The 11844-nt window shown below is 44.0% G+C and overlaps 1 protein-coding gene across 3 annotated transcripts in view; it reads right to left on the minus strand.

Annotated features, from left to right (window-relative positions):
* The window catches only part of WASHC3 (WASH complex subunit 3), a 51767-nt gene extending 40829 nt beyond the window's left edge, over nt 1-10938 (minus strand). For all 3 annotated transcript variants that reach the window (XM_038756465.1, XM_038756464.1, XM_038756463.1), the window contains exons 1-2: nt 10862-10938; nt 3190-3288 (exon numbers count right to left, since the gene is read on the minus strand). In XM_038756465.1, coding sequence (XP_038612393.1) covers nt 3190-3288; nt 10862-10912 — 150 coding nt within the window. In that variant the 5' untranslated portion in view covers nt 10913-10938. The remainder of the gene's footprint in view (nt 1-3189; nt 3289-10861) is intronic.
* Nucleotides 10939-11844: the final 906 nt, after the last annotated feature.

Below are 11844 nucleotides of genomic sequence, written 5' to 3' on the forward strand. Positions count from 1 at the left end.
CAGAGTAAGCGCTCAATAAATATGATTGAATGAATGAATGAATGAACAAAATATCTGATGTGATGCTTGTCAGACTAATGATGCAAAAACTGGGCATCATAGGTAATAATGTCCCTGAAATATTAAAGCTAGAATTTCCTCTTTGGTCTACAGGGAAAGCTATCTATATCTAGCAAAGTCCAAGCCATTTTAGAATCTGCATAGTCACTTAGTCCATGCATTTGAAAAGACATTTCAGACATATCCACCTCATTGATATTTTCTGATATGGTCCTGGTAGTAGTAAGCAAGAAAGAAAGCCCGGAAACCTTTTCAAATCAATTCCAGGTCGGGGTAAGCTGTGATTGAAATGATTCCAGTTTGGTTCTAGTCCCAACTGTTCCATATGAAAAAATACATTAATAATAATTGTGGTATTTGTTACATGCTTACTATATCCCAAGTGCTGTACTGACCACTGGGGTAGATACAAAGATCATCAGGTCCCACTTGGGGCTCACACTGTAAGTAGGAGGGAGAACAGGTACTGAATCCCCATTTTACAGAAGAGGGAACTGAGGTCCAGAGAAGACATGGCAGTGGAGGGATTAGAACCCAGTCCCCTGACACGACGGCTTGGGCTCTCTCCATGAGACCACCATTTCTTTTTTTCAGTTCATTTTCAGTTCAAAAAAGAAGGCTGAAGGTCACTTCTGGTTTGGGAAATTATTCGGTTTGAATCCATTTTGGAAGTTTCATCGAAAGAAGCGCAGGTTCTACATGCCTAATTGGTAGGCTCCGCCACTGGTCTGCTGTGTGACCTTAGGCAAGTCATTTCACTTCTCTGTGCCTCGGTTACCTCCCCTGTAAAACGGGGATCAAGACTGTGGGCCCCACGCGGGACAAAGGGCTGTGTCCAACTGGATTTTCCTGTATCCACCCCAGTGCTTAGCACAGTGTCTGGTGCATAGTGAGCGCTTAATACCATAATTATTATTATAACTCACATTCATAACGCAACTGCTCTTTCCTTCGGTAACCAGCACAGTTCGCAATCACCCTAGAACTATTTCTTGTTTAATGAATACACTCATTCCTGTAGCAAAATGTCAACTAAAATACACCTACATGTCTTTCACCGTTAGTTGTAGCGATTAGCTTTTCTTCCACAGTCATTCCTTCCAGATCTATCTTACTGGCTTAAACCCACCCCTTTGATCACCGTGGCCCATGCAAAATGAGTTAAAGCACAAATCATCAAGATTAACCTTTAGTTCCTGGAGTGTAATGATCTCTTCTGCTTTCCGTTGCTGCCTAAAAGGAGGGTCTTACCCACAGGGCTCTAAGCAATGCTCACCACAACCGGCAAAAGACTAGGAGCAGTGCATTACTGGATGTTCATGAACCGTATGGGCAAGAGATTCTCAGTGCGGCACTCAAACCCGTGAGGATGAGGCCTCATCCTCACTAGTGTCACCTTTGATGTCTACCTATAAAAGTTGTTCTCTGAATGAAGATGACCAAAGAATGAGGATTAATTGATATGGGACAATATAACCTTGCTGTGGGCAAGGAACGTGTTTTCCAACTCTGTCGTACTGTACTGTCCCATCACCATCATCATCATCAATCGTATTTATTGAGCGCTTACTATGTGCAGAGCACTGTACTAAGCGCTTGGGAAGTACAAAGTGGCAACATATAGAGACAGTCCCTACCCAACAGTGGGCTCACAGTCTAAAAGGGGGAGACAGAGAACAAAACCAAACATACTGACAAAATAAAATAAATAGAATAGATATGTACAAATAAAATAAATACATAAATAGAGTAAAAAATATGTACAAACATATATACAAGCGATCGACACACACTAAACATGCTATACTACTGAAGATGATAAATCTGACAATTGTGCAGTTGTGTGGGCACAGCAGAGATGTTCAGTTGCGCTGCTGCATGTTACCTGTTGCGTCCAGTGTTATTGCCTCCCAACACCAGGAGAGAAACGGTCTCACAACTTTTTGAGCCGGATCCCAGCCTTGTTCATCCTAGATACCCTCAGTGCTTCCAATCAGTGCTGAAAAGACGCTAAATTGTAGAATGTAAGGCCCGTTAGCCTTTGACTTCTCTGAGGTCCCATTTCCCACTTAAAATCCTTGCCCACTTTCCACATTACTCCCAACTGTCCGCTGCTTTGCCACCTCATTTCCTATATTGTGCCTGGAAAATGCTCTTCTCATTCACTGTTTTTAGAAATATTCCATTTCACCTTCCCAAATTAGGATAACCTGCTATCATTCTTCTTAAATGTACCATAGGGCATGTGAATAATGTGCATTTCTTTGATCCAGGGGGACTGCCTGCATTCCACCTTGTTATGTGGGATAAATAACAAAAGGAAGAAAGGCACTAAAATAAAGATGTCTACACAATCAGTCATATTCATATCCATCACACTTACTGAGCGCTTAGGTAAGTGCAACGATCAGGGGTGGGGAGGTTGGGGTGAAAACCCAGATACTTAATGAAGTGCTCAGCACACAGTAAGAGTACTTGGATAGATTTACAAATCTATTTAGCCATTTTAGGGTAATTCATTTTTCATAATATTAGCAGCACGTCTTTTGAGAAATATTGGATTTTCCTACAATGTAGGCAGAGGTAATACTGTCAATTTCTATTTATTCTGATTTCTAAACGGAGAATACTAGCAAACTGGAACAGCCTAAAATTTACAGCAAAAGGAGTTATTTTCCCACCAGCTGTTATGTTTACAACTCAAACAACTAAGGTTTTATACAAAATAGCTCTATGTAAAAAGTTGGATAAGAAGCAACCCCCCAAACACTGCTGAAAATTACATTTAACTGTAATTTTAGACTGTGAGCCCAGGACTGTCTCTATATGTTGCCGACTTGTACTTCCCAAGCGCTTAGTACAGTGCTCTGCACACAGTAAGCGCTCAATAAATATGATTGATTCATTTAACATGGACTGTTACTGTGCATGGATGTAACAAAAAAAACTCCCAGTGTTTCACAGGTCCTTGGGTAAAGCAGGGGAGAACAAGTTAGTATTGAATATGGCTCCTAGTCTAGTCTACTGTACAAGACCATTCCTCTACTTAGCAAAAAGCCCATTTTTTCATTCACAAGAACTCGCTGCGGTCGCTAAACTGTTCTCTAAGTTGATGCCACACAAACCTACCTCTTCACACACTGTAGAAAAGCGGTTGAGGAACTGCACTGTATGCACCACAAACTGGTTTAGAAATGCCACAGTTCTTTTCTGCTGAATAGCCGGGACCTGCATTGTGTAAAGACAAAGATCATTTGTACACCAGAAATCTACAACTCATTCGCGGCCGACGTGCTTAACACAAGAGGGGGAGACTCAATGGGAGAGGATGAGGAGAGTGTCCATGTGATAAGCTTCTGGACGCAACATCTGAGACCAAATGAAGTCCGTTCAACTCGGATTCTTGAAGTTCTCGCTGAACGGGGTCCGCTCCGGACCTGGGCTGAGTGGGAAATCGCGTCAACCGGAGAAGTGGGGGGTCCAGGCTCTGCCAGGCTTGTGAAATCCATCCACGGAAGGTGGAGTGATGAGGAGGTTGGAAAGGAAGGAAACATCCTAATACCCACCACTCCGGGCGCAGTCAGCGCTTAGAACAGTGCTTGGCACGTAGTAAGCGCTTAACAAATGCCATTATTATTATTATTATTATTATTATTATTATTATTATTATCTAGTCACACCCTTGGAATCCCGCTGAAATGGACACATCCTAGGAGGGAATATACCCTAGGAAGAACTAGATCCTAGGAAGAATTACATCCTAGGACAAAATGCATCTTAGGACGAAATACAACCTAGGACGATAGGGACTGTCTCTATATGTTGCCCACTTGGACTTCCCAAGCGGTTAGTACAGTGCTCTGCACACAGTAAGCCCTCAATAAGTACGATTGATGATGATGATGATTACTCTAATTTGTGCAGATCTATTCTATTTATTTTATTTTGTTAGTATGCTTGGTTTTGTTCTCCGTCTCCCCCTTCTAGACTGTGAGCCCACTGTTGGGTAGGGACTGCCTCTATATGTTGCCAACTTGGACTTCTCAAGCGCTTAGTACAGTGCTCTGCACACAGTAAGCGCTCAATAAATACGATTGATGATGATAATGATGAATAAATACGATTGATGATGATGATGAGGATGATTACTCTATTTATTTATTTTATTTGTGCATATCTATTCTATTTATTTTATTTTGTTAGTATGTTTGGTTTTGTTCTCCCTCTCCCCCCTTTTAAACTGTGAGCCCACTGTTGGGTAGGGACTGTCTCTATATGTTGCCCACTTGTACTTCCCAAGCGCTTAGTACAGTGCTCTGCACACAGTAAGCGCTCAATAAATACGATTGATGATGATGACATCCAGCGTGGCTCAGTGGAAAGAGCGTGGGCTCAGGAGTCAGAGGTCGTGGGTTCTAATCCCGGCTCAGCCACTTGTCAGCTAGATGACTTTGGGCAAGTCACCTACCTTCTCTGTACCTCAATTACATCATCTGTAAAATGGGGATTAAGACTGTGAGCCCCATGTGGGACAACCTGATTACCTTGTATCTCCCCCGGCGCTCAGAACAGTGCTTGGCACATAGTAAGCGGTTAACAAATACCATTATTATTAGTAGTAGTATTATTATTATTATCCTAGGACGAAGTACAACCTAGGAAGAAATGCTTCCTAAGAGGAAATACATCCAAAGGAAGAACTTTATCCTGGGAGGATGTAGGAGTCAAGCTGAAATGGATACATGATGATGATGGTATTCGTTAAGCACTTACTATGTGCCAAGCGCTGGGATTCATTCATTCAACCGTATTTATTGAGCGCTTATTGTGTGCCGAACACTGTTTATCAATCAATCAAGCAATCGTATTTATTGAGCGCTTACTGTGTGCAGAGCACTGTACTAAGCGCTTGGGAAGTACAAGTCGGCAACATATAGAGACAGTCCCTACCCAACAGTGGGCTCACAGTCTAAAAGGGGGAGACAGAGAACAAAACCAAACATACTAACAAAATAATATAAATAGAGATCCAAGGTGATCAGGTTGTCCCACGTGGGGCTCAGTCTTCATCCCCATTTGACAGATGAGGGAACTGAGGCCCAGGGAATAATAATAATAATGATGGCATTTATTAAGCGCCGTTCTAAGCGCCGGGGAGGTTACAAGGTGATCAGGTTGTCCCACAGGGGGCTCACAGTATTAATCTGCATTTTACAGATGAGGTAACTGAGGCCCAGAGAAGTGAAGTGACTTGCCGCCACATGTCTGCTGTGTGACCTTGGGCAAGTCACTTAACTTCTCTGAGCCTCAGTCACCTCATCTGTAAAATGGGGATTAAAAATGTGAGCCACAACGTGGGACAACTTGATCACCTTGTATCCCCCTCCAGCGCTTAGAACAGTGCTCTGCACATAGTAAGTGCTTAATAAATGCCATTAAAAAAACAAAACACACACACCAGGGATTTGAACCCATGACCTCTGACTCCCAAACCCGGGCTCTTTTCCACTGAGCCACACTGCTTCTCCAACGCCGTAACCTCGGCCTTCCAAGCCCGGGCTCTTGCCACTGAAGCCCCATTGCTTCTCTCCATCCTCGGAGCTAACACTTTTCTACTTTTGTTACAGGTGGGCCGGGGCCCCGTTTCCCAAGAGTTCCCTTCAATCAATCAATCGTATTTATTGAGCACTTACTGTGTGCAGAGCACTGTACTAAGCGTTTGGGAAGCACAAGTTGGCAACATATAGAGACAGTCCCTACCCAACAGTGGGCTCACAGTCTAAAAGGGGGAGATGGAGAACAAAACCAAACATACTAACAAAATAAAATAAATAGAATAGATATGTACAAGTAAAATAAATAGAGAGTAATAAATATGTACAAACATATATACAGGTGCTGTGGGGAAGGGAAGGAGGTAAGACGGGGGGATGGAGAGGGGGAGAGCAAGGAAGGGCCACAATCTGGGAAGGCCTCCTGGAGGAGGTGAGCTCTCAGTAGGGCCTTGAACAGCACCTGTATATATGTTTGTATATATCTATTACTCTATTTATTTATTTATGTTACTTGTACATATCTATTCTATTTATTTTATTTTGTTAGTATGTTTGGTTTTGTTCTCTGTCTCCCCCTTCTAGACTGTGAGCCCACCGTTGGGTAGGGACTGTCTCTATATGTATAAAATAAATAAACAGAGTAATAAATATGTACAAACATATATACAGGTGCTTTTCAAGGCCCTACTGAGAGCTCACCTCCTCCAGGAGGCCTTCCCAGACTGTGGCCCTTCCTTCCTCTCCCCTTCATCGCCCTCTCCACCCCCCGTCTTACCTCCTTCCCTTCCCCACAGCACCTGTATATATGTTTGTACATATTTATTACTCCATTTATTTTATTTTGTTAGTCTGGTTTTGTTCTCCGTCTCTCCCTTCTAGACTGTGAGCCCACTGTTGGTTAGGGGCTGTCTCTATATGTATAAAATAAATAAATAAATAAATAGAGTAATAAATATGTACAAACATATATACAGGTGCTGTTCAAGGCCCAACTGAGAGCTCACCTCCCCCAGGAGGCCTTCCCAGACTGTGGCCCTTCCTTCCTCTCCCCCTCTCCATCCCCCTCGTCTTACCTCCTTCCCTTCCCCACAGCACCTGTATATATGTCTGTACATATTTATTACTCTCTATTTATTTTACTTGTACATATCTATTCCATTTATTTTATTTTGTTAGTCTGTTTGGTTTTGTTCTCCGTCTCCCCCCTTTTAGACTGTGAGCCCACTGTTGGGTAGGGACTGTCTCTATCTGTTGCCAACTTGTACTTCCCAAGCGCTTAGTCCAGTGCTCTGCACACAGTAAGTGGAGAAGCTGCTGCGGCTTTGTGGAAAGAGCCCGGGCTTTGGGGTCAGAGGTTGTGGGTTCAAATCCCAGCCCTGCCAACTGTCAGCTGTGTGACTCTGGGCAAGTCGCTTAACTTCTCTGGGCCTCAGTTGCCTCATCTGGATAATGGGGATTAAAACTGTGAGCCCCCATGGGACAACCTGATCACCTTGTAACCTCCCCAGCGCTTAGAACAGTGCTTGGCACCTAGTAAGCGCCTAACAAATACCAACATTAGTATATTATTATTATAGAGAATAATAATAGAGAACAACATTATTATTATTATTATTATTATTATAGAGAATAATAATAGAGAAGCAGCGTGGCTCAATGGAAAAGAGCCCAGGCTTTGGAGTCAGAGGTCATGGGTTCAAATCCCAGCCCTGACAACTGTCAGCTGTGTGACTTTGGGCAAGTCGCTTAACTTCTCTGGGCCTCAGTTGCCTCATCTGGAAAATGGGGATTAAAACTGTGAGCCTCCCATGGGACAACCTGATCACCTTGTAACCTCCCCAGCGCTTAGAACAGTGCTTGGCACCTAGTAAGCGCTTAACAAATACCAACATTATTATTATTATTATTATTATAATAGAGAAGCAGCATGGCTCAATGGAAAAGAGCCCAGGCTTTGGAGTCAGAGGTCATGGGTTCAAATCCCACCCCTGACAACTGTCAGCTGTGTGACTTTGGGCAAGTTGCTTAACTTCTCTGGGCCTCAGTTGCCTCATCTGGAAAATGGGGATTAAAACTGTGAGCCTCCCATGGGACAACCTGATCACCTTGTAACCTCCCCAGCGCTTAGAACAGTGCTTGGCATATAGTAAAAGCTTAACAAATACCAACATTATAATAATAATAATAATAATAATAGAGAATAATAATAGAGAAGCAGCGTGGCTCAATGGAAAAGAGCCCGGGCTTTGGAGTCAGAGGTCGTGGGTTCAAATCCCAGCCCTGCCAACTGTCAGCTGTGTGACTTTGGGCAAGTGGCTTAACTTCTCTGTGACTCAGTTGCCTCATCTGGAAAATGGGGATTAAGACTGTGAGCCCCCCCATGGGACAACCTGATCACCTTGTAACCTCCCCAGCGCTTAGAACAGTGCTTGGCATCTAGTAAGCGCTTATCAAATACCAACATTATTATTATTATTATTATTATTATTATTATTATTATTATTATTATTATAGAGAATAATAATAGAGAAGCAGCGTGGCTCAATGGAAAAGAGCCCGGGCTTTGGAGTCAGAGGTTGTGGGTTCAAATCCCAGCCCTGCCAACTGTCAGCTGTGCGACTTTGGGCAAGTCGCTTAACTTCTCTGGGCCTCAGTTGCCTCATCTGGAAAATGGGGATTAAAACTGTGAGCCCCCCCATGGGACAACCTGATCACCTTGTAACCTCCCCAGCGCTCAGAACAGTGCTTGGCACCTAGTAAGCACTTAACAAATACCAACATTATTATTATTATAATAATAATAGAGAATAATAATAGAGAAGCATCGTGGCTCCATGGAAAAGAGCCCGGGCTTTGGAGTCAGAGGTCGTGGGTTCAAATCCCAGCCCTGCCAACTGTCAGCTGTGTGACTTTGGGCAAGTCACTTAACTTCTCTGGGCCTCAGTTGCCTCATCTGGAAAATGGGGATTAAAACTGTGAGCCCCCCCCATGGGACAACCTGATCACCCTGTAACCTCCCCAGCGCTTAGAACAGTGCTTGGCACATAGTAAGCACTTAACAAATACCAACATCATTATTATTATTATTATTATAGAGAATAATAATAGAGAAGCAAGATGGCTCAATGGAAAAGAGCCCGGGCTTTGGAGTCAGAGGTCGTGGGTTCAAATTCCAGCCCTGCCAACTGTCAGCTGTGTGACTTTGGGCAAGTCGCTTAACTTCTCTGGGCCTCAGTTGCCTCATCTGGAAAATGGGGATTAAAACTGTGAGCCCCTCCATGGGACAACCTGATCACCTTGTAACCTCCCCAGCGCTTAGAACAGTGGTTGGCACCTAGTAAGCGCTTAACAAATACCAACATTATAATAATAATAATAATAATAGAGAAGCAGCGTGGCTCAATGGAAAAGAGCCCGGGCTTTGGAGTCAGAAGTCGTGGGTTTAAATCCCGGCCCTGCCAAATGTCAGCTGTGTGACTTGGGCAAGTCGCTTAACTTCCCTGGGCCTCAGTTGCCTCATCTGGAAAATGGGGATTAAAATTGTGAGCCCCCCCCCATGGGACAACCTGATCACCTTGTAACCTCCCCAGCGCTTAGAACAGTGCTTGGCACATAGTAAGCGCTTAACAAATACCAACATTATTATTATTATTATTATTATTATAGCGAAGCAGAGTGGCTCAATGGAAAAGAGCCCAGGCTTTGGAGTCAGAGGTCGTGGGTTCAAATCCCAGCCCTGCCAACTGTCAGCTGTGTGACTTTGGGCAAGTGGCTTAACTTCTCTGGGCCTCAGTGGCCTCATCTGGAAAATGGGGATTAAAACTGTGAGCCCCCTCCCATGGGACAACCTGATCACCCTGCAACCTCCCCAGCGCTTAGAACAGTGCTTGGCACATAGTAAGCACTTAACAAATACCAACATCATTATTATTATTATTATTATAGAGAATAATAATAGAGAAGCAAGATGGCTCAATGGAAAAGAGCCCGGGCTTTGGAGTCAGAGGTTGTGGGTTCAAATCCCAGCCCTGCCAACTGTCAGCTGTGTGACTTTGGGCAAGTCGCTTAACTTCTCTGGGCCTCAGTTGCCTCATCTGGAAAATGGGGATTAAAACTGTGAGCCCCTCCATGGGACAACCTGATCACCCTGTAACCTCCCCAGCGCTCAGAACAGTGCTTGGCACATAGTAAGCGCTTAACAAATACCAACATCATTATTATTATTATTATTATAGAGAATAATAATAGAGAAGCAAGATGGCTCAATGGAAAAGAGCCTGGGCTTTGGAGTCAGAGGTCGTGGGTTCAAATCCCAGCCCTGCCAACTGTCAGCTGTGTGACTTTGGGCAAGTCACTTAACTTCTCTGGGCCTCAGTTGCCTCATCTGGAAAATGGGGATTAAAACTGTGAGCCCCCCATGGGACAACCTGATCACCTTGTAACCTCCCCAGTGCTTAGAAAAGTGCGTGGCACCTAGTAAGTGCGTAACAAATACCAACATTATTATTATTATTATAGAGAATAATAATAGAGAAGCAGCGTGGCTCCATGGAAAAGAGCCCGGGCTTTGGAGTCAGAGGTCGTGGGTTCAAATCCCAGCCCTGCCAACTGTCAGCTGTGTGACTTTGGGCAAGTGGCTTAACTTCTCTGGGCCTCAGCGGCCTCATCTGGAAAATGGGGATTAAAACTGTGAGCCCCCCCATGGGACAACCTGATCACCTTGTAACCTCCCCAGCGCTTAGAACAGTGCTTGGCACCTAGTAAGCGCTTAACAAATAATAATAATAATAATAATAATAATAATAATGGCATTTGTTAAGCGCTTACTACGTGCAAAGCACTGTTCTAAGCGCTGGGGGGGGGTACAAGGTGATCAAGTTGTCCCACGTGGGGCTCACAGTCTTCATCCCCATTTTCCAGATGAGGTAACTGAGGCTCAGAGAAGTGACTTGCCCAAGGCCACACAGCAGACACGCTGTGCCTCAGCTGCCTCATCTGGAAAATGGGGATTAAAATTGTGAGCCCCCCCCCCATGGGACAACATGATCACCTTGTAACCTACCCAACGCTTAGAACAGTGCTGGGCACCTAGGAAGCGCTTAACAAATACCAACGTTATTATTCTTATTATAATTATAATAAATACGATTGATTGATTGATTGATTGATTGATTGAGGAAGAAGCAGGATGAGTCAGTGAGAGCGGGCCTCCCCCGTTGCCTGGTCCCGGCCCCGCTCGTACCAACCTTGGTCAGGTCTATGCCCGACCCCATGAGGGGTAGGCCGTCCTCATCCATGGCCGCCTCTCCCTCACACCCCCCCTTCTCCCTCACACCCCACGTGACCCCCTCCGGCCTCCCGGAAGTCCAACCTCCAGCAAAGCATCCTGGGAGTTGTAGTCCTTTCCCTCATTCATGAACAATCATCACCCTCATCATCAATCGTATTTATTGAGCGCTTACTGTGTGCAGAGCGCCGGACTAAGCGCTTGGGAAGTCCAAGTTGGCAACGTATAGAGACAGTCCCTACCCAACAGTGGCCTCACAGTCTAAAAGGGGGAGACAGAGAACAAAACCAAACATACTAACAGAATAAAATAAATAGAATAGATATGTACAAGTAAATAAATCATCATCATCATCATCAATCGTATTTATTGAGCAATTACTATGTGCAGAGCACTGTACTAAGCGCTTGGGAAGTACAAATTGGCAACATATAGAGACAGTCCCTACCCAACAGTGGCCTCACAGTCTAAAAGGGGGAGACAGAGAACAAAACCAAACATACTAACAGAATAAAATAAATAGAATAGATATGTACAAGTAAATAAATCATCATCATCATCATCAATCGTATTTATTGAGCGCTTACTGTGTGCAGGGCGCCGTACTAAGCGCTTGGGAAGTCCAAGTTGGCAACATATAGAGACAGTCCCTACCCAACAGTGGCCTCACAGTCTAAGAGGAGGAGACAGAGAACAAAACCAAACATACTAACAGAATAAAATGAATAGAATAGATACGTACAAGTAAATAAATAAATAAATAGAGTAATGAATATGTACAATCAATCAATCGTATTTATTGAGCGCTTACTGTGTGCAGAGCACCGGACTAAGCGCTTGGGAAGTCCAAGTTGGCAACATCTAGAGACAGTCCCTACCCAACAGTGGGCTCACAGGGGGAGGCAGAGAACAAAACCAAACATACTAACAAAATAAAATAAA

The sequence above is a fragment of the Tachyglossus aculeatus genome, chromosome 14 (genome assembly GCF_015852505.1).
Source record: "Tachyglossus aculeatus isolate mTacAcu1 chromosome 14, mTacAcu1.pri, whole genome shotgun sequence".
Lineage (NCBI taxonomy): Eukaryota > Metazoa > Chordata > Mammalia > Monotremata > Tachyglossidae > Tachyglossus > Tachyglossus aculeatus.